At 35.6% G+C, this 24,165-nt stretch overlaps 1 protein-coding gene across 8 annotated transcripts in view; it reads right to left on the reverse strand.

Moving 5' to 3' along the window:
• Positions 1 to 24,165, reverse strand: part of UBR2 (ubiquitin protein ligase E3 component n-recognin 2) — a 102,785-nt gene that overhangs the window by 60,113 nt on the left and 18,507 nt on the right. For all 8 annotated transcript variants that reach the window (XM_070456423.1, XM_070456420.1, XM_070456422.1 and 5 more), the window contains exons 3-7: positions 11,724 to 11,802; positions 9,684 to 9,797; positions 3,069 to 3,199; positions 797 to 935; positions 293 to 355 (exon numbers count right to left, since the gene is read on the reverse strand). In XM_070456423.1, the coding sequence (XP_070312524.1) occupies positions 293 to 355; positions 797 to 935; positions 3,069 to 3,199; positions 9,684 to 9,797; positions 11,724 to 11,802 (526 nt within the window). The remainder of the gene's footprint in view (positions 1 to 292; positions 356 to 796; positions 936 to 3,068; positions 3,200 to 9,683; positions 9,798 to 11,723; positions 11,803 to 24,165) is intronic.

The raw sequence follows: 24,165 nt of genomic DNA on the forward strand, positions 1-24,165 counted from the left end.
AAACAAAAAGCAAAAAACTTTCTAAGACATCTTTGATGAAGAAATAGGAAGAGACAAAAAATATATATGTATTGCATCTAAACATTCGTTTTTTTATATCAATCTTACAGCTTAAAAAAAACTAGGTAAAGCAACAAGCAATGTTAAACTAATGTATTTTCAAACGTGATTTTTAGCTGATGTCGGCTTTACATTCAAGAAGGCAGAAAAATGTGTTCATAAACACCAAAATGTGGGACTAGTTTTATACTAATAAAAAATACAAGTGTACACATGTTTTTACATTACTTACCACAATTATTGATTTTGCTTGTTCACAATACTGGAATTCTCCATATCGAACAGACCTACGTCCCTGTAAATAAAGACATTTGAGATTAACTTGCAAAAATATTTATATTCAGTATTAATAATTTTTGAATCAGTAAACAGTGTTATATGAGCATATAACAACTCTGGTCAATGTTTAATATTTACAATGTTTATTTTATTCATTAATTAGAAAGTAAATTAAAATATTTTCCTTCAAAGCAATCCTAACATTTTCAAGCCATCAGTAAGTATATACCTTTGAACAATACTACATTTGTTCTTCTGTGTAGAATGAAGGCAATTTATGTTTTCACCTAAACTTTCTGAGAACAGCCTACAGTTATATTCAATATATATTTGAGACAATATTCATATGAAATTTTAAAAAAATAACCTAGACAAACACTTTTAACTTAATTTTCTAGGATACCTTACCTGTATTAAAAGTGTAATTATGCAACATCAATGTAATGAAATTACTTACATCTCGATCTACTGTAGTTGCAAAGCCAATGGCTTCTTTTTGTGTACAGTTAACAGCTTTCTGAAGAGTATAAATAACTTGTTCATAGGTATGAACCTCATCATTAAACAGCATGCAATAGTAGGTGTCACTCTTCTCGCTGTGGGATAAAACATTAATTATACATCATCTATTTGCGTATCACCCTGCTCCAGGATGATTTATTAAAAGAACACTTTGTCCTGGGATTTTCTAGTATCTCAGACGGTGAAGAATCTGCCTACAATGCAGATTGGACCAGGGTCCAATCCCTGGGTTGGAAAGATTCCCTGGAGAAGAGCATGGCAACCCACTCCAGTACTCTTGCCTGGAGAATTCCATGGACAGACGAGGCTAGAGGGCTACAGTCCGTGGGGTTGCAAAGAGTTGGACATGACTGATCACCTAACACTTTCACTTCAGACACTTTGTCCTAGGGAATGTGCTAGGCACTAGGCACATATCTGTAATGAAGTCATCTCTGGTCCCCACATTCTATGATGTTATCAAGCTGGTGTGAAAGATACATACACATAATCTGTGTGAATTAGCTTTTATCAAGAACAGGATGCAGAGTGGGATAAAACCAGTCTGGGAGTTCAGGGAACTGCCAAAGAAGTAACGTGAGAGCTGAAGTCAGAACTGGCTATCAGCGGTGGGTGCTCCACTGGGGGATTCTCCTCAACCCATCAGAGATGGCCACTTGGCAATGTCTGGAAACATTTTTGGTCGTCATGACTGGGATAGGAGTGCTTCTGGTGTCCAGGGGGTAAAAGCCAATGATGCGGTTAAAAATTCTACAATGCACAAGTCATGCCATAATATCTGAGCCCCAAAGTCAACAGTGCCAAAGCTGAGAAACTACAGTCTAGTAAAAAGTGAAAGCAAAGACCCTGAGGTGGTAAAGGTAAACTGGGTGGTGGAGCATGGGGAGGAAGGAGGAGGTTAGTCTGGAGAGAGGCAGAAATCTTAAAGACCTTGAAATAGATTTGGATTTTCCCATCCTAAGAGCAATCCAGGATTTGAAATGGTGAAAATTCACTGTGGTTACAGTGTGGAGAATGAACTGCAGGGAGACAAGAGTGGATATGGCAGTCTGGTTAAGGGTATCATGCTGTCCAAGGATGAAATTAATGTAATTTGGACAACCATAGTAGTAACGCAGATGAACAAAAGTAGAACAACTTGATACAGGGGTAACCTGCTGGACCCAAAATCTAAGTGGATATATGGGTGATTCAGGTTTCTGGGTAGATCAAACGTCATTTACTAAGATGAGAAAACAAAGTTAGATTGCTTTCCCTTCTATGCTGGTAGTCCCAAACTGAAAATGGACTAGAATAATAAAAACACAACTTTTCTATTCTCTAAGGTGTAAATTTGGATTTTAAGTTTAGATCTTAGTTGGTTCCTAACTCAAAATACACAAAGATAAAGTTATGAGGTTAACTAAGTCATTTTCAACATTTCCAAAAAGGAATGCTAACATCTCATTTCATTAAGAAACATAAACTATAACCTGATTATTTGGAACACTGTTGAGAAAGCAAAAAAGATACAGCACCAATGTCCTTTAGACTCTCACTTGTATTCAACATTGAGCATGAGTATGATTCCAACAAGCTTAACTGGTTAGAATTAAATGTAAAAGAGAAGGCTGCTTGAGGCAAGCACATTCACGCAAAAAAGTTAAGTCCTTAGCCGTAATACAGCTATAGCAGAATCCGGCTCTCTGGTTGCAAATTTACAATCTCCTCAATAATTTAAGAACAAATGGTAAAAAAAAAAAAAAGTTAGATGTACACCAAAAGAAGCACAAAGTATAGAATAAATTAAAAAAAAACTCAGAATCAAAATGATTAAAACTGAATTTGTGCATTTAGTCAAACCAAAAAACTCACTTAGGTCACAGTGTTCATTCCCTAATCAAATCTGACAGATGAAACAAAAAGAATTATCGAGCTAACAGCTTTAACACAAAAAGAACAGAAAAATGCCCGTGCTTGCAACCAGTGGTACAGCTTTAGCCAAAATATGGCTATAAATCAGCTAAAGCAACCAACAGGGAAAAACCTCTACTAATTAAATGGCTCACATATATTTCAAAACCATAAAATCAAGGTTATTATTTTGCTGAAAACTAGTAATTAAAAAAGATTATGTTCAATTCTAGCTACATTAATTTGAGGAATTAGAATCAAAATGTTTAAAACTAAGTATAAGCAAATACAAAGAATAAATGGGTTGTACTTACATCATCTCTAAATCTGGTGGCAATTCACTTTCTTTTTCCCAGGTTAGTATCTCTACTGCATATCGAAACATAATAGCAAAAATATTATAAGTTCTTGCTATCACATCTTCTGATAAATGGACAAGAGGATCCTGAAAGAAGAAAAAAAGCAACCATGTTAAATGCGCATTAATTCTCCTTTTTTCCATTCTGCCTTCCTCCTCAAAATACTACTGTAAAAGGCTGACTGATCCTCCAGCGTCAATTTCTCTTCAATTTGATCCTTTATGTTGTATCTCAGCAAATCAAACTTCTAAAACATTTTGTCCACAATAATCCCTATTACTGAATCTTTTGAATCAAAATATTCCAAGGCACTCCAATGCCTAATACATCTAAAAATTTTGGAATGGCATTAAGGGACCTTAAAATTTAAGCATGTTTACAGCTTCATATCCCTCTAATCCCCAAATTCCAGAATAAACAAAGAAAAGTTGTCTAAGGACAGACAAGCAATAGTTAAGTTTTACAGGTATGAAGCAAAGCCTAATTTTGAGGATTCTAAAGGGGAGAAGTCAACAAGATCAGAAAACTGCTCCTTGATGCAGTTAAGAATCACTCACTTTCAGTGAGACAAGTTGTGTATGCATGTAACACGCAAGTTCGCACATTAGACTTAACAGTGAATAAGTCACTAAATTTCAACGCTAATGTAAAAAAGTATTACTATAAACATACACTAAGTTTATCATGGTATCTTTCAGTCAGGCTGGCAAAATGTTTTACACAATCTTTAATCTTAATGCTTTATCTTATGTTTAGATTTAAGATAAACATGTTATTCAGCTTAATGGCTAAAAGTGTTATATTCACCTCTCAATAAGAAAATCAATATATTCCAACATGATGGAAAGGGAACCAGCACATTCTTGCAAATATACATAAGGACACAGAAACATTTTTGTACATCCTCACCAAGGACCAGCTTAATGGAACTGATATAAATCAAATGGAGGAGAGTAATAACAAGAATGAAGAAAAAAGGACAGATTCCTAGAGAAGATGGGTGCAGGGCTTAAAGAATGCCAGAAAAAGTAAAGTAAGGAGAAGATTTTCCGAAGTCTCACAGAACTTTCTACCTATGCTTTATATGTTCCATCAAAAAAAATTTTTTTATACTGCTACCAGGTTTGCTACCATTTCTTATGGAGACTTTAGAAGTTAACATGGTAAAATCACCCATTATAAAGAAGGTACCAGAACTGGAACCTTTTGGGGATTCATAGAAGAGTGGCTAGTAATCATAAAATGAACCTCACACAGAACTAAAATAAAAAGTAGAGCCAAAACTCAGTTTTCTAGGTTATACTATCTCACTATATGGTCATTCTGTTTCTTACGTTATTATGTCCCGTAATACAAGACATTTTAGAGGACTGAAGAATTATGATAAACAGGATTTATAAGAATGAAATGGTGTTGTGATAGAAACAACTGCCACCTCTTGAGAATCCAAGCCAGTAGTGTTCAAACTCTGTTCTACAACATCCCAGGGTCGGGCAGAGATGTTTCTTATTTGAAATACACATCTGTTTATATTTTTAAACAGTCTCCAGATAAAGATTCTTCTGCCATCTTTATATGCACATGTTAACTTCTTGAAAATGGTTACGGATTAAGAAACATTTCTACAGTGAAGAGATGCTGGGCTGTGCAAGTCTATTCATGTGTACAATGGGAAATCAATGCTATTTGAAGAGACTTCTGTTCAAAGTGCTCTTACCACAGCATAAGTCAGTCAGAATGAGAAAATAAATGACCATCTTATCCTATGTTGCATTACCTATTATGATTAATAATGGTTTGTGATGACATTTACATAGAGAATGCAAGCCTTTGTCAGTGAGTTAAAAAGGCTAAAAAGGCTACTGTTATCTTAGAAGACCATGGGAATTATGGAGAACTTTAATCTTTTATGTGATCACTTCTATACCTCTATAATGTCTGAATTTTTAGAATGTCAAAAGAAAAAAAAAAGAGAGAATTCCCTGGTGGTCCAGTAGTTAGGACTCTGAACTTTTACTGCTGAGGGCATGTGTTCAGTCCCTGATTGGGGAACTAAGATCCTGCAAGCCAAGTGACACAGCCAAACAGAAAAAAAAGAAGGTGAAAAAAAGTAACCATATAATATAAAAGAGTTTAACTGCTGTCTTATGCAAATAAAGTATAAATGAGAGCTTTCTCCACACTGCCTAACTAAAACTAGAAATTAACTAGAAACAAAATAATCATGAATGCCTTTCTAACAAGTAAATAATATACATTCCAACTTATAAAAATTAAATTCATTAATAATACCACTTTTGTGTTTTACTATTGGGATTTAATTAAAATTAAAAAAAATTCCACTGCCAAAAAAATGTTTCCAAAAATCAGTGCAATGTACTATCAGAGTTGTCTGAAATACCTAGGTTTAAAGCCCAGTACCAGCACTTAGCTGTGTGGGGTACTGCAGACAACTTTCTTAAAATAAGATTCAAGTTTCCACAGCTACAAAATATGGGTAACAGTAGTATTTATCTTACACAGCTGTTCTAAACACTATCCCAACAGAAGTATATAATCCAATTTTTCCAACTTTTTCTTAAGATGTAGGCTGAATGTAAAATAAAAAAAAAATTATGTTCAATAAAAACAATTCTATGACAGACTAAAAAGTCATGTTCCAAATAATACATACCTTTCTTCCATTTCAAGCACAAAATATAGAAAACTTAGATAATGTATAAATTTAGTGAGTGAGCATTATCAGAGAAATGCAAATCAAAACCACAATGAGGTACCATTATACGCCAGTCAGGATGGCTGCTATCCAAAAGTCTACAAGCAATAAATGCTGGAGAGGGTGTGGAGAAAAGGGAACCCTCTTACACTGTTGGTGGGAATGCAAATTAGTACAGCCACTATGGAAAACAGTGTGGAGATTTCTTAAAAAAGCTGGAAATAGAACTGCCATATGACCCAGCAATCCCACTTCTGGGCATACACACCAAGGAAACCAGATCTGAAAGAGACACATGCACCCCAATGTTCATCGCAGCACTGTTTATAATAGCCAGGACATGGAAGCAACCCAGATGCCCATCAGCAGACGAATGGATGAGGAAGCTGTGGTACATATACACCATGGAATATTACTCAGCCATTAAAAAGAATTCATTTGAATCAGTTCTAATGAGATGGATGAAACTGGAGCCCATTATACAGAGCGAAGTAAGCCAGAAAGATAAAGACCATTACAGTATACTAACACATATATATGGACTTTAGAAAGATGGTAACGATAACCCTATATGCAAAACAGAAAAAGAGACTCAGATGTATGGAACAGACTTGTGGACTCTGGGAGAAGGCGAGGGTGGGATGTTTCAGGAGAACAGCATTGAAACATGTATATTATCTAGGGTGAAACGGATAACCAGCCCAGGTTGGGTACATGAGACAAGTGCTCGGGCCTGGTGCACTGGGAAGACCCAGAGGGATCGGGTGGAGAGGGAGGTGGGAGGGGGGACTGGGATGGGGAGTACATGTAAATCCATGGCTAATTCATATCAATGTATAACAAAAACTACTGTAATGATGTAAAGTAATTAGCCTCCAACTAATAAAAATTAAAAAAAAAAAAAATTTAGTGAGTGAGGACCAGGTATGCTAAACAGAATGCTATCTTTTAATATCTTCTAGTCTTTCCTCAAAGACTTCATTCTTATATGCAAAACAGAAAAAGAGACTCAGATGTATAGAACTGACTTGTGGACTCTTAACTGAATTCTTAAGTAGGAATTAAATGGCAGAGCCTGGAGGTTTGATTCTCTATCAGATTGCTGGAATATATATTCTCCAGGCAGGAGGTATCTTGCTGGCATTTTCTTTTTTTTCAACAGTATTAAACTTTAAAAACTTATTTATTTTATGTTTACTGCACTGGGTCTTCACTGCTGTGCACAGGCCTTGTCTAGCTGTGGTGCGCGTGGGCTTCCCATTGCAGAGCACGGGCTCTAGGCGCTCGGGCTTCAGTAGCTGCGGCACGCAGCTCCTCGGGCTCAGTGGTCGCAGTTAACGGGCTTAGCTGCTCCACAGCATGTGAAATTCTCCCAGACCAGGGATTGAACGTGTGTCTCCTGCATTGGCAGGTAGAGTCTTAACCACTAGACCACCTGAAGTCCCAGAATCTTCTTAAAATTTAGGAAATTAACCTGTCTTCACTACTTGATAGCTACCCCACTAACGTATGAGGATAAAGCCAACAGAGTAACTGCAAGCAGATTCATAATTTTCCTTAGGAAACTTAAAGTGAACAATCTGCTGGTATCTAGCACCTCATATTGACCCACAGTCACCTGTATCTAGGTATAAAACATTTCTATCACTTCAGAGTAAAAGCCCTTACCAATTAAGCAGTTCTTCTCCATTCTTCTCTTCCCTATCCCCTGGCAACCACCAGTCTGTGTTCGAAACAGATTTCTCTTCTGGATATTTCATATAAATGGAATCATACAATATATGACCCTCTGTGTCTGGCTTCTTTCATGATGTTTTGAAAGTTCATTACTTCTTTTTATAACTGAGTAATATTACACTGTATGTTTATCCATTCACACACTGACAGACATTTTGGCTATTTCCACCTCTTGGCTATTATGAATAATGCTGCTACTAACATGTTTGTACATGTACATATCAGAATATTTGTTTTTAATTCTTTTGCATATATACCTAGAAATGAAATTACAGGCTTATATGGCAATGTTTACTGTTTGAGGAATAGCCAAACTGTTTTCCACAGTGCTGAATCATTTTGTAACCCCACTAGCACTGTAGAGTTCCAATTTCTCTATATCCTTTCCAATCTATTTACCACTTTTTTGATTATGTCCATCCTATTGGGTGTGAAGTGGTATCTCGCTGTGATTTGATTTACAATTCCTATGGGTGTTCATTGGAAGGAGTGATGTTGAAGCTGAAACTCCAATACTTTGGTCACCTGATGCGAAGAGCTGACTCACTGGAAAAGACCCTGATGCTCGGAAAGATTGAAGGCAGGGGAAGGGGACGACGGAGGATAAGATGGTTGGATGGCATCACCAACTCAATGGACATGGGTTTGGGTGGACTCTGGGAGTTGGCGATGGACAGGGAGACCTGGCATGCCACGGTTGGGTGGACTCTGGGAGTTGGCGATGGACAGGGAGACCTGGCGTGCCACGGTTAATGGGGTCACAAAGAGTTGGACACGACTGAGCGACTGAACTAATGACTAATAATCTTGAGCATGTTTTCATGTGTTTGTTGGTCATTTGTATTATATCTTCTTTGGAGAAATGTCTATTCAGGTCCTCTGCCCATTTTTAATTGTGTTGTCTTTTTGTTGCTGAGTTATACGATATATATTCTAGATACCAGACACTTTATAGATATGATTTATAAGTATTTTCTCCTGGAATCTTAAAGTTTTATACTAGTTCTCAAATTTTTTTCAAAAGTTAAAACCCCCTTTTCCAAATTTATCTTTGTTTGCCTTGCTTGTATTTTTATATACAGAATCCCAATCCAATATGTAAGAGATAAAAATGGAGCCGTTTCAACTGCCAGTGGAGAAATCTGAAACCCTGATCACTTGGCATCTCTCTTTAGCAAATAATCCAAGAACACACGCACAAAGCAAATGAAACACAAACAAATATATGTCTTCCATAGCACTGAATTATTTTGCACAAACTTCATCCGTCCAAAACACAGTGAAACACAGTTTAAAAGACACTGTCCTACACCATAAGTTCTTTGGTCACTCTGTTAAAATACTTGAGACCACGAAGATGCACGCACGAGGAAGGACGAGAAATGTCCACTTGCCCCAAATCTATGAGATTTACTTACTAAAATGCAATAAGTACTTTAAATATACCCACCTCTCTGCCATTTAAAATTAAAATCTGAAATAAGATCCTAAATCAAATATCAACTGCCACAAACAGCAGAGTTTGAAGTTATTTATTTAGTGAGAATCCACTGAATCATTCCAAATATTTAGAGAAAAACAATGAAGGATCAACGATAATTTTAGAAAGCACATTATTTACTGGAATAAGTATAATTTGTACTGAGCTATCACCCCAATGTTTGGTCCCATCACATATCCAATGACACTGATTTACTGGGAGATGATGAGTAGGACTGGCTGCTATTGACTATAGAAAAGAAAGGTATCCAGTCTACAAAGTCTTGGTCACAGCACAAATAAAAATCAACTAAGTTAACTGGTCTACATGTATCCACAAATAATCCTTTTAATAAAAAACAAAGACTTAAAAAACTCATATATGCTTAAAATAAAACCAATGCAAAAGTTCAAATTAAATTAAATTTCTAGAATTTCAAGTGTGTTCTATTAGTAACTGTATGGCATCCACAAAATGCAAAAAAAGCTTTTCAAGTATAGTTGGACACGGTTTATTGTGCCAGGATTATTTTACTTATACAATTCTATATTACAACCTAATTCTAGGTCTGAAAATATTTCAAAAACATAGTTAAAATAGTATTTCCTTAATAACAATTTTGTGAAAATGTTTTTACCTCTTCTTCCTCAGTTTCATAGGTGTTAAGCTCATGTTTCTGACAGTAAGGACCCTCTTTCCAAGCTTCAGTATCACCACAGTCACAGAAACCTCCACCTCCTGATGTTGTCATCTTGAAAAGAAATTGTAAAGTATCTTGTCAATAAGTATTTACTGAGGACTATCAGCTTATAAATAGGAATATCAAGTGCTAAGGAAACAACATTGCTAAAATGTTTAATTTCTTTGGAGGATAAAATCAAAATACCAAATCTCTCAATGTTTTAAAACTTATTTTAAATAAGCCTATAGGCTAGTTTAAGTGACTTCAAAATAAAATAAGATACTTTATAGTGCTTAGTAAGCAACATCTATTTTTTATTTATTTTTAATTGAAGAATAATTGCTTTACAGTATTGCACTGGTTTCTACCAACAAGGCTACATCTATTTTAAAGAGGTAAAATATGTCCACTTGCATGAGTTTCTAATTAGTAAAAATCACAAGGGTTTTCTTGCTAGGTTTTGGCTAAACTGATATACTGCTGGTATCTGTGCTACCAGGCTATAACATACTATAACAGATTCAAGAGTTACAAAGATTCTTTTAACTGCTATCTTCTACAAAAGTCTAATAAGAGTGCTGCATGTGTATCAGAAAAGTGATCAACGAAAACCATTTATTTATTCTTTTCTAAAACTCTCTAAATAGCATTCTTTGAAAAGGAAGGAAACTCTGGAAATACCACCTGGCCACAAAACTTTTTACCACTTGTGGGGGGTCAAGAATTATTCCTGCTTCCTTAAAATACAGCAATTATTCAAGGAATCTGGCAAGATAAAACTTATTATTTAATAATTAGTAGATTGGAAATTCTGCTTCTGAAAACATGCTGTGAGTTTATGAATGGGTATAGGTGCAAGTTTTAGAAAGAGCCTTTCATATTTTGCTCAAGGAAAGTATTTATGTGTTACATATCACAGGGTAATTAATGTAAACTCACAAATGATGGTTACTCTTTTAAGGGCTGCAAAGATACCAAGAAACATGAGCAGGCAGGCATATGGAAAATGATAACTTCACCCTATAGCTCTTAATGAGTGTTCTGGTTACCAAAGATAGGTAGGTAGAACAGCCTAAAGGAAACTAGGATTCTCTTGCTGATTTTTGAAAATAAAAAGAATATACAAAAATACGAATTCAATTTTGCAGCTGTTTTAGTTGATTATTATCAATACTAGGGCAGAGTAAATAAAAACAAACAGGAGAAAAAGTCCTGAACTAATAAAGCTCTTGAATTAAGAAGATGACTGCAATATTTCTTCTCTATCATTTTACTTGAGATTAGTGTGAGAAGTTCCAGCTCCCTAAATTTTTGAATGTTCATAGCTCTGGCTTCAATTTCCAGTACAGGAACCAGGACAGGCTTAGCAATAATCTGCCTATGTATTCTGTGGCCCTAATTTAAAAGCAAACACACTTGATTTTTGGAAAAGTATTGTTTGTATTATAGCAGTAAAATAAACAAACAAAACCTGGTTAGCCTTATGTTCTGGAGTTGGCTTTCTTTTACACTGTATAATAGGTGCCTCTTTAACATATTAAGAAACAACAAATATTCTGTAGAGGTTCACCAAAAAATATTTCTTAAAGGTATAATCCTGTCACTTTTCCTTATTTTGCTCACTCATTCTTCCTTCAGAGTCTCCCTCTCACATTTTAACTCTCACCTTTATTCTCTAATTTTTGATAACCTGCTTTATAAACCTAGAACTAGAAAGATAATAAACATTAAAAATAAACAGCAAAGCTAACTAGCTGAAAACCAATACTGGAAGAGCTGCTATCTGTCTTGCCTTTCTTAAACCATGTATTCCATGAAATCTGGATTCATAATTTGTCTCTACACTGCCATCACATGTTTAATGGTATTTCAATAACACGTTTCTTAACCACTCTCCCCAGTTTCAGTGTTAAATCTTGTGATTTTAAAAAGGAAGAAAATGTATTGAGTATAAATTTCAATACTAGGTGTGGTTATCATCTGGGTATTACTAACCCTATATCGATGGTCTCTGTGAATACTTCCCAAAAAGCACTCCATGCACAAAACACAAGTTGGATCAACTGCACAGTCTCTGTAAAGTTAAAGAAAAAAAAATCATAATGTATACAATAACTGTATATTTTACAATGCAGTATTTCAAACTAGAATCTATCTTAGAAGAGCCAGAATAGTGAAAAGCCTTGCTGTAAGAAGAAAAAAATTATTGCTCCAAAAGATCTGTCAGATCTTTGATCAATGAAATCAGCTTAAGAAACTGTTTCTCATATTCGATGTATATTAGCGGGTCTTAGAGGGCACACATTACCAGAATGGCAATTTTCCCTAAAGATTTGGGGAAATCGTATTTTATATTAAAACCCACAGATGTATATGGAATAGATTTTAGATATTATACAGTCTTAAGATATATCCTGAGATTTCAAGTAACTTTATCCAAACAGATAATTCAGACCAAAGGTCATCAAAGTGGTTTCTACACACATTCCCCAAAGTCAAGATGCAAGAAGACAATATTAAAACAAAGGTCTATTTAAATTTTCACTAATTTAAAAGGCAATCATATACTAAGCATTCAATATAGAGGCTGACATGGGTCTCTACACTTGTATATCTGATGGTCACACAACATTTATGGTTTGTAAGACATCCTGTTGGGAGAGGTAGATTTCACAAGGTGCACGGGTTGACAATGGTAGCCTCTGTCACTTCATTTGCTTTTATCATACTGTCAGTTAGATATACTTGCATATCATATCTTAAATAAGAGAATCTCTGATTCTATGAAATGAGATGGGAGTCATGAAAATCTTTACATTTCCCCTTATCCTGTTTCTCATAGGCAACCACCCTACTATCCTTATTATTGACTTTTATTTGTATATGTTAGTGGCTCAGTCGTGTCCAACTCTTTGTGACCCCTTGGACTGGTAGCCCGCCAGGCTTCTCTGTCCATGGAATTCTCCAGGCTAGCCATTCCCTTCTCCAGGGGATCTTCCCGACCGTGAGACTGAACCCAGGTCTTCTGCACTGCAGGCAGATTCTTTACCTGCTGACCCACCAGAGAAATCCTTTATTTGTTTGTGTTCTCGCAAAATGTTTTTGAGTACATGTATTTTTTTCATTCTTTTTAAAATAGTTGTTTTACAATATTTTATTAGTTTCAGGTATACAGCAAAGTGATTCAGATACACATATACACATATACATTTCAGATTCTTTTCCAGTATAGGTTAGTAAAAGATTTGAACGTAGTTGCCTGTGCTATGCAGTAAATATTTGTTTACTAAGTGCATGTATTTTTGATGTGTGCAAATCTGTTATGTATTATTCTGTCTCATTCTGTTCTTTACTTTTTCAATTCTGTAACACAATCCATTCATTCTGTATGTGTACATTTGATGTGCTGCTTCTAATTGCTATATAATATGTCATGGTGTGTTCCAAAACATTTTTTCTCTATACTATCCCTGCACCAGATACCTGGATTACCTCCAATGCCTTTCTACCACAAATAATGCTGCAATTAACATCCCTGTAAATGTTCTCTATAGATCTGATTGAGATTTCCTTTGGTAAATCAACTCTAGAGCAGAACTGCTAGGTCATATATATAAAGTTTTTATTCTCAGTGCCATGCTACTGTCCAGAGTGGCAGCATGTTTCCCAGCAGTGTGTAAGGGTTTTTATAGCCCTCCATCTTCACTAGCATTAAGTTTTTCTCTAACAGGGGCTTCCCCGGTGGCTTAGTGGTAAAGGATCCACCAGCCAATGCAGGAAATACAGGTTCAATCCCTGGGTCAGGAAGATCCCCTGGAGAAGGAAATGGTAACCCACTCCAGTATTCTTGCCTGGGAAATCCCAAGGACAGAAGAACTTGGTGGGTTACAGTTCATGGGGTCACAGAAGAGCTGGAGACAACTTAGCAACTATACAACAACCAGCCTAACATAAGTGTGAATCGCTCAGTCATGCCCGACTCTTTGCGACCCCATGGACTGCAGCCCACCAGGCTCCTCTGTCCATGAGATTTTCCAGGCAAGGATACTGGAGTGGGTTGCCATGTCCTCCTCCAGGGGATCTTCCCAACCCAAGGATTGAACCCGGGTCTCCTGCACTGCAGGCAGATTCTTTACTGACTGAGCTACAAGGGAAGCCCTATGAAATGATACTTTACTATTTTAATTTGTATTTTTCTAATATACTTGAGCAACTCTTCATATACTTATTGCTTTGAGGATTTCCTTTTCTATAAACTGTTTGGTTATATCCTACGCCCATTTTTCTTCTGGGATTGCTTCATCTTATTTGCAGGAGTTCCCCATATAATTTAGTCTAGTAGACATTAATCACTTGGCCATTTAGACATTGCAAATATTGTCTCCCATGTGTCACGTGTGTATTAGTTTTGCCCATGGGGTCCTTTGTTAAACAGAACTCCCTATTTTGATGCAATTAAATTTACACACAAATTGGTTTGTGCTTTGAGATTTTCAGAAGTTCTTTTCCCAATCCTAGGTCACAAAAATATATGCTTTTAAAGAAAATCATTTTCTTCAATGAAATCTTTTGGTATTTTCCACATTTAGGTGCTTAATCCATCTGGAATCTACTTTTGCATATAATATAGAACAGAGATAACATTTATTTCTTCATAGACAATGAACTGCTTTCTTTGTCTGAAACCATCTAGTAAACAATCTAATTTTTACCTATTGATTGTGGTGTCACCTTTAAATATGTTAAGTTCCATTAGCAAGTCTATATCTAGGTTCTCTAATATATTTGAGTGACCTATTTGTTCTTATACTAAACCACACTGTATTATTATGGCTTTTTGTAGAATATCTTAATATCTGATAGGATAAACTCCCCTTTATTCTCCTTTTTTAAAGGCTTAATCACGTAACTTTAAAGAGTTCCTCAAAAATACTCAGTTAAAATTTTGACATAGATTACCTGGAATTTATTGATAAACTTCAGGAGTAATAGCATCCTTTTAAGAGTAAATTATCTAGGTACTTTCTAGGTTTTGTTGTTTTAATGACACACATTAAAATTTTTTTTTCATTTTCTAGTTAGCTAAGGATGAGGAAAAGAAACTATTGATTTTTAACATCCTTGATAAACTTAAGCAGTTTTTAATAGTTTGCTGATCCTTTTTTCCCCTGAAGTAAATTGAATATATAGTATGTACACAATGACAATTTAATTTTTTTCCTTACAATATTTATATCTTTTATTTTTCTTCCCTTATACTGTTGACAAGGACTTCGAGTAAAATGTTAAACAGCAGCAGTAATAGCAGGCATCCTTGTCTTGGTTTTGGATATTAAACACATCTAAAGGTTCTTATTAAGTATTACATTCACTGTCAGTTTACTAAGAAAGTGATAAACTTAGTGATATCACTATTAAGTATTATGTTCACTGTAGGTTTAGTAAGAAAGTGCTCTTCTAAAAAGAGTCAAGCATTTATCTTGCCTTTCCTATACAAACTGTGCCTCAGGGTAATCAAAGGATTGATGAGGGATTGTATTTCTTCTTTATAGAAGACTAGCTAATAAACAAAGAAGAGATAATATATTCGAATAGCACCATTTTGCGACCACCTAACAAAATAAAGATCCAGGCAGCAAGCCATCACTGACTGCTAAAACATCAGGCAAAAAGGCTGGCAGAGGGCGTTCCCTGGCAGTCTGGTCAGTAAGACTCCACGCTTTCAATGCAGAGAGCATGAGTTCAGTCCTTCACTGGGGAAATAAGATCCCACAGGCTGCATAATGTGGCAAAATAAAGAAATAAATAAAAGGTTGATGGAGACCTTTACAATGATTGCATCTGCCAGGTAGCTAAATCCACTGCTGCTGCTGCTAAGTCGCTTCAGTCGTGTCCGACTCTGTGCGACCCCACAGACAGCAGCCCACCAGGCTCCCCCGTCCCTGGGATCCCCCAGGCAAGAACACTGGAGTGGGTTGCCATTTCCTTCTCCAATGCATGAAAGGAAAAAGTGAAAGTGAAGTCGCTCAGTTGTGTCCAACTCTTAGGGACCCCATGGAGTGCAGCCCACCAGGCTCCTCCGTCCATGGGATTTTCCAGGCAAGAGTACTGGAATGGGGTGCCATTGCCTTCTCTGCCTAAATCCACTGGTCAATCTTAAAAGCAGCCAAGCATTACGTGCCTCCTGATATGAAGAAATAAAAAGTTATGCATCTGACTTTCCTGGAGTGGCACAGCGGGTAAGAATCCACCAGCCCAGGCAGGGGACATGGGTTTGATCCCTGGTCGGGGATATTCCACACGCCGCACAGCAACTAAGCCCACTTGTCACAACTACTGAACCCGCGCCCTTGAGACCACACGCTGCGACCAGTCGGCTTCTGTGCTGCGACTACTGAAGCCCTTTCCACCAGAGCCCACGGCCTCCAGAAAGAGGAGCCACCGCAATGAGAAGCCTGTGAGCCACACGAAGAGCAGCCTCTCCTCACCGCAACTAGAGAAAATCCACGCAGCAACAAAGACCCAGCGCAGTCAAAAGATAAATAATAAATAAACAAGCAGGTCAGTTAAGATATAAAAAGTTTATTAAAAGAAGCTATGCATCAATAATTATAAAATTACTATCCACTCTCTTCCCTAATAACAGAGTTGTTAATCAAGCCTAACTACGCATTAGAAGAAAGACAGGGAAAAAAGAAAAATGTTAAGCAATATCATGTGGCCAGAATCAGCGAAACCTTGAATGTGGAAAATTCCATAGGACAAATGACCTGGTTTCTTAGTAACATAAATAGAAAAATGAAAAAAGAGGTAAAGGAGCTATTATAGTTAAAAAGAAAAAATGATTAACAGCCAAATGCTATGTGTGAAATCTGAAGCCACATTTATGAGTCAGTTAAGACCAGTTCAACCCTGTTAGACAGTAGATAATATTAAGGAATTAGTGTTAATTATTTTAAAACATTAATGGTTATAGAGAAAAAAGGCACATAGTGAGTATTGATTTTTTTAAAGAGTATGCTATCTGGAATGTTCTTCAAAATAATCTGGCAGGGCAGGAAAAAGTGTATAAGCCTGTATGTGTGCACAGATTAAAGAGTTGCCATATACTGGTAATAACTGAAGCTCGGCAATGAGTACTCTCAGGTATATTAGACCACTCACTCTATCTTTATGCTTGAAAATGTCCGTAACAAAAAAACTTAGAGAAATCTAACATACAAATACTCAATATAAGTTCCCTTATATATTCTTTGTTCGCTAAGAATTAAATCACAAACAATAACTGAAATTTATGCAGTGCTTTTCTGATTCAAATCAGTAAAACATTTTTCTTTTCTCAACTATTAAAATGGTGAATTACATTAATAATTATTTTAAAGATGAACTATTCCTGAACTAAATTCTGTTTGATCATGATGCATCACTCTTTTAGTATATTCTTAGATTCAGATATTTAATATTTTATTTAGGATTCTTTCATCTATATGAATGAGAGAAATGGCTTTATAACGTCTCCTTGAGTTTATCAGGGCTTGAAATCAAGCTGGTAAGTAGCCTCATAAAGAGGCAGTTTTCACTACTTTTCCATTTTCTGCAGTAACTTGTTTAAGAAAGAAACTAACTGTTCTTTCAAAATTTGATAGAATTTACCTGTATATAGTCATCCAGGTATGGGATTTTAGGGAGGGAAGATCTTTGATTACCCTTCCATGTTTCATACTATTTCACATAATATATTCAAGTTGCCTATCACTATTCTACAAATTTATACATTTCATCTACATTTTCAATTTTTTTTTTTTTGTTTGCGTTTACTCGTTCATAATTCCTGCATTTCAGAGGTTGTCAGACTTTCTTGGTTAATGGCATCTTTATTGTCTCAACAGTTTCCTTCAAGGCACCATTTCACCAAATGAAACACCTAACAATTCTGTTTATCACACACTTAGACTCAAATTTAGCACCTGGTGGGCACTGCACAATTTCTCAAATTTTAGAATCAAATTGGACACTGCCACCCTCATTTCTTATTTCACAGGTATCTGCTTTTTAAAAATCAGCAGCAGAGAGGACCCAGCTTTGCAAGAAATGATACCATCAAAAGGAATGCAGTGAGTGTATCAATCTTCATTCTGAATTTTATATATGTTCACCTTCTTTTTTTCTTACTCAGTCTTCTCAGAAAATTGCCTTAATAATTCCAAAGTATCCCAACTTTTTACTCATATTTCATTTTCTGATCTTTTCATTTCATTTCTTTCTCTTGAGTGTGCTCAATTGTTCTATCTCTACTGACTTCTTGAACTCAGTGTTTAACCTTCTTTTTCTATCTTTAAAATATATTTATAGAACAGTTGCAAAAATACAGAGTTCCTCTACACCCTTACTTTCCCTTAAAAGCTTTCCTTAATGTTAACCAAAGTACAAGGAAACTAACACTGGTATAATATTATTAATTACACACTTAATTTAAATATTATCAGTTTTCCCACTAAGGTGCTTTACTTCTCTTCTAGGTTCCATACAGGACCTGTCAAATCTTTTGGAGATTGAGGTGATTAAGGAAAAAATGACACCTAATGTAATATGGGAGTCTGTGTTGGATCCTTAATAGAAAAAGAACAACTGAGCACACCCAAAGGAAAAAGAAGAAAGGAAATAAAAAGAAAGGAAATAAAAAGAAAGGAAATAAAAAGAAATGAGGGTAGCAGTATCCAGTGTGATTCTAATTAGAAGAGCAGGAATACAAGGAAAACTGCTACTTTAACTTCCTTCTGTATCATATTTTATGCCTGGTATATTTTTCTCCACTGTTTATATTTCTATTAGTGCCTTTCTGTTTTACTATGCCTCTGATAGATAACGTTTTTGGAGTTTTAAAAATCTGAGAACCGCTGTCTTTGTATTTTGTTGTTGTTCAGTCCCTAAGTTATATCTGACTCTTTGCAACCTCATGGACTGTAGCACTCCAGGATCCTTTGTCTTCCACTACCTTCTGGAGTTTGCTCAGATTCATGTCCATTGAATCTGTGATGCCATCCAACCATGTCATCCTCTGCCATTCCCTTTTCCTCTTGCCCTCAATCTTTCCCAGCATCAGGGTCTTTTCCAATGAGTTGACTTGTATCATCTGCTGGCCAAAGTACTGGAGCTTGAGCTTCAATACTTTCGAAGAATATTCAGGATTGCCTCCCTTTAGGATCGACTGATTTGATCTCCTTGTAGTCCAAAGGATTCACGAGTCTTCTCCAGCACCACGATTCAAAAACATCATTTCTTCAGTGCTCAGCCTTCTTTATGGTCCAACTCTCACATCCATATGTGAAGACTACTGGAAAAACTATAGCTTTGACTATACAGCCTTTGACAACAAAGAGATGTCTCTGCTTTTTAACACTCTGTCTAGGTTTGTCATAGCTTTCCTTAATCAGAGCTTAACCTGCTGGGGTTTTATCAAACTGACTGGAAAAAGGGAAATACCCAATTCTAACCTGCTCTAGCCATCCTGTCCCAACTAAATTAGGGCTATCGGGGACATCAAGAAACACATGTGAGGTTCACAGCCCAGAGATACAGGCTCATTAAAAGACTGAGACCTAATCATAAGACTACAGAATGCTTCTCTCTCCCTGACCCATTACCACCATGTTATTTTGTTGTTGTTGTTATACATTTTCTAGCAGATGTTTTTGCTTTTTAAAATTTTATTGAAGTATGGTTAATTTATTGTATTGTGTTAATTTCTGTTGTACAGCAAAGTAACTCAGTTATAGACTCTTTCTCATATTCTTTTCCATTACAGCTTATCACAGGATACTGAATATAGTTCCCTGTGCTACAATGCAGGACCTTGCTGTTTATCCATCCTATATATCACAGTTTGTATCTGCTAATCCCAAATGCCCAACAGTTCCCCCCCACACACCCCTTCTCCTGTGGCAACTACAAGTCTGTTCTCTATGTCTGTACCATCACATTACTAAAGGCCTAATTACAAGAGTCCCCTTCACCAAGTATACTGTATGACTAGTGACCAAGAAGAAATTTAAGACATACTAAAAGGTCAAAAAATACAGTTTGGAGACAGCTAGGATAAAAATCAGACTCAGATACTGGAATTACTAGGCACAGATTTAAAAACAATAATGATTAACATGCTAAAGGCTCTAATAGATATAGTAGATAGCGTTTAGGAACAGACGGACAATATAAACAGAGATGGAAATCCTAAGAAAAAACCGAAAAAGAAATGCCAGCGATCAAAGACACCGAAACAGAAATGAAGAATGATGGATTTATTAGCAGACTGGATATAGCTGATGTAAGAATACCTGAGCTTGAGGATATCTCAATAGAAAGCACTAAGACTGAAAAGCAAAGAGAAAAAAGACTGGAAAGAAAACAGAACAGAATATCCATGAACTGTGCAACAACTACAAAAGGTTTAACACATATGTAGTGGAAATACAAGAAAGAGAGAAAGGAACAGAATATTGAAAACAATATGTAGGACTTCCCTGGTGGTACAGTAAATAAGAATCCACCTGCCAATGCAGGGGACATGGGTTCAATCCCAGGTCTGGGAAGATTCCATATGCCCCAGAGCAACTAAGCCCGTGGGCCACAACTACTGAGCCTGCATGCTCCAGGGCCATGCGCCACAACTACTGAGCCCGTGTGCTGCAAGTACTGAAGCCTATACGCCTAGAGCCTGTGCTCCGCAACAAGAGAAGCCACCACAATGAGAAGCCCATGCACTGCAACGAAGAGTAGTCCCTGCTCCTCACAGCTAAAGAAAAGCCCACATACAGCAACAAAGACCCAGTGCAACAACAAAAATAAAGAAAAGAATATAAATAAAAAAGTAAAGAGAAAGCATTTACTGAGAAAATTTCCTTAAATGACTGTCAGACACCAAACCACAGATCCAAGAAGTTCAAAGAACATCAAGTGGGATAAACACCAAAAAACTCTGTACCTCGGCATATCATTTTCAAAATACAGGAAGTCAAAGAAGCAAGAGGAGAAAAAAAAATCTTACATGTAGCAGAACAAAGGTAAGAAATCATATCTGACTTCTCAGAAACCATGAAAACAACAGAAAAATAGAGTGAAATATTTGAAGTGTTGAAAGAAAAGATGCCTACCAACCTGGAATTCTGTACCTGCAAAATTATCCTTCAAAAGTGAAAGAGAAAGAAAAACTTTATCAGGTAAAGTGGACTCTTACAAGAATTAATAAATGATAAAAGGGTCAATATATCAGAAGTAATATCAATTATAAATATCTATGTATGAGGTTAATAAAAGAACTGAGACAAATGAAATATAAACTGATAGAACTAAAAGAAGTAAATAAATGATAATCATATATGGATATTTTCATACCCCTTTCTCAGTAACTGAAAAAACTAGTCATAAAAATCAGTAAGTATAGAAGTGAATGACACAATCAACCACTTCATTCTAATTAAGAGTCATAGATTATTATATCCAGTAACTGCAAAATACATCTTTCTTTTCAGGTGCATACAGAATGTACAAGACTGTGTTGCTAAGTCATAAAACAAACCTCAATAAATTCAAAGACTGCAACCTTACAGAACTTTGTGTTACAAACAAGTCACAATATGATACCCTGGAAAGCCTCAAATATACGAAAATTAAGTAGCGCACTTCTAAAGAATAAAATATGAGCACATTAGGTCAAAAATAAGTAGAAAGAAGAGTAGAAACCAAACAAACAAAACAGATAAAAAAGAAAATTAATAAAGCCCCAAACTGATTCTTTAAACAGTTTTATGAATCTTTTCAAAGAGAAAATACAAACTACTAATTTTACAAAGAAAGAGACTTCACAATAGATACCGTAGATATCAATGACATAAGAACTTAATGCCAATAAATTTGGCATAATACAATGAAACATATTTCTCAAAAATCACAATGTACCAAACATGACACAAGATGAAATAAAGTTCTAAATAACTAATCAAGGATCAAAGAAATTTAACTTGTTATCAAAATTTTCCTCTGAAGAAAACACTGACGGAGGGGTGGGGAGGGAAATGGGAGGGAAGTTCAAAACGGAGGGGATATATGGCTGATTCAGGTTGAGGTCTGAAAGAAAAACAACAAAATTCTATAAAGCAATTATCCTTCAATAAAAAAATAAATTTAAAAAAAATTTTAATAAAACTTTTCAAAACTGGAAAAAAAACCCAAAAACATTGAAGGAAGAACTCATACCAATTTTATACAAACTCTTCAAAGATATTCCTTTTTTTCTATATTTCTCAACTCATTTCATAAGGCTAGCATAACTCTTGTTACCAAAACCAGATAGAGACATTACAAGAAAGTGACAGATGGTATATTTCATGGATTACAGACATAAAAAACCTTAATAAAATACTAGCAAATTGAATCCAGCAATATATAAAGGTTATAATACATGATGATCAAGTAGAGTTTATCTTAGTAATGAAAACCATTTGGGAAAAAAAAAATCAATCAATGCAACTATTTATAGAATAAAAAAGGAAAATTATAGTAATCTTAAAAGATACAATAAAAGCACTGGATAACATTCAGTCATTTATTATAATAATAATAAAACTCGGCAAACTATAAACAGAAGGAAATGTCCTTAACGAGATAAAGGGTGTATATGAGAAAACTATAACAACATACTTTATGGTAAAAGACTGAATGCCTTCCATCCAAGGCAAGGATGTCCTCTTTCACCAGTGTAGTAAGGCACAAAAAAATACAAGGCAGAAAGGTTGAGCGGGAACAAATACAACTGTCCCCATTCAGAGAGGACACAATTATGCAAAAATCCTAAAGGACCAAAACCAGAAGAAAACAAAAACTACTAGAACTACTAAATGAGTTTTACAAGCTCACAGATACAAATTCGATATCAGAAACAGAAACCAATTCTATTTCTTTATACTCACAAAAGAAAACTGAAATTAAAACTAAGAAAAAAATACCATCACAAAATACTCAGGAATAAATATGTAACAAAAGGTATGTACAGCTTTTATATAAAAACTATAAGGCAGTTAAAAGAGATTAAAGAAGACCTCAATAAATGGAGAGATAGAAGATGTTCATGGACTGGAAAACTCAGTATAGTTAAAATGTCAATTCTCCTCAAACTGGTCTATAGAGTCAATGCAGTACTAATCTTAATCTCAGCAGTCTTTCTTAAAAGGACTTAACAAGAGACTTAAAAAAAGACACTGACAAGCTAATTCTAAAATTCATAAAACGCAAAGGATCTAAAATAGAGAAAAGAAACTTTAAAGAAGCAAAAATGAAATCAATACGAAGTTTACTACAAAGTTACAGTAATCCAGTTAATGTTGTTATTGGCATTAGAATAGCCATATCAATGAATGGAATTGATCAGTATTTTGAAATAGACCCACACTCATATGGTCAAGAGTCTTCGGTACCAAAGCAATTTAATGTGAAAAGTAAAAAAAATGGTGCCAGAACAACTGAATCCCCACAAGTAATAAGGAAGTGAAGCTCAACCCTTATACCTCAAACTTTATTAAAAAAATCAGTTTTGAGACAGATCGCAGACCCAGATATAAAATCTAAAACTTCAAAGTTTACAGGAGAAAACTGAGAGAATATTTTTGTCAGCTTGGAGAAGGCAGACATTTCTTTAATACAAAAAACAATTCTCACAAAATTTAAAAGTTGAAAAGTTAAACCATTAAAATTTAAAACTTCTGCCATCATAAGATACCATCCAGGCAAGTCACAGACTTAAGAGGAGACACTCATAAAATCTGTCTGACAAAGGGCTTGTATCCAGAATTCATAAACAATTCCAAAACTCAGTAATAAAAAGATAATGAAGCCAATAAAAAAACTTCATTAGTTCAATGGGCAATGAACACATGTAAAACTGCACCAACATCATTAGTTATCAAAGAAAATTAAAACCATATTGAGATATCACTATATAGAACGGCTGAAGTTTAAAAGACTGACAAAATCAAATGTTGGTGAGAATATGGAGCAAGTGGAACACTATTGCCGGGAAAAAATTTTTCTTTTAGAAAAAGTTTTGCCAGTTTCTTATTAAGTTCAAACATACTTGTCCTTTGATGCAGCAATTTTACTCCTGGGGTAGAATCCGATAACAATTAAATTGTGTGTGTGTGCACATGCGCCTGTGCATGTGCACACAATTGCTCAGTCGTGTCCGACTCTTTGCGACCCCATGGACTGTAGCCCACCAGGTTCCTCTGTCCATGGAATTTTCCAGGCAAGAATACTGGAGTGGGTTGCCATTTCCTCCTTCAGGGAATCTTTCCAACCTAGGGATCAAATCCGTGTCTCCTGCATCTCTTGCACTGCAGGTAGATTCTTTACCACTGAGCCAGCAGGGAAGCCCATAATTAAACAT

The sequence above is a fragment of the Odocoileus virginianus genome, chromosome 27, assembly GCF_023699985.2.
Source record: "Odocoileus virginianus isolate 20LAN1187 ecotype Illinois chromosome 27, Ovbor_1.2, whole genome shotgun sequence".
Lineage (NCBI taxonomy): Eukaryota > Metazoa > Chordata > Mammalia > Artiodactyla > Cervidae > Odocoileus > Odocoileus virginianus.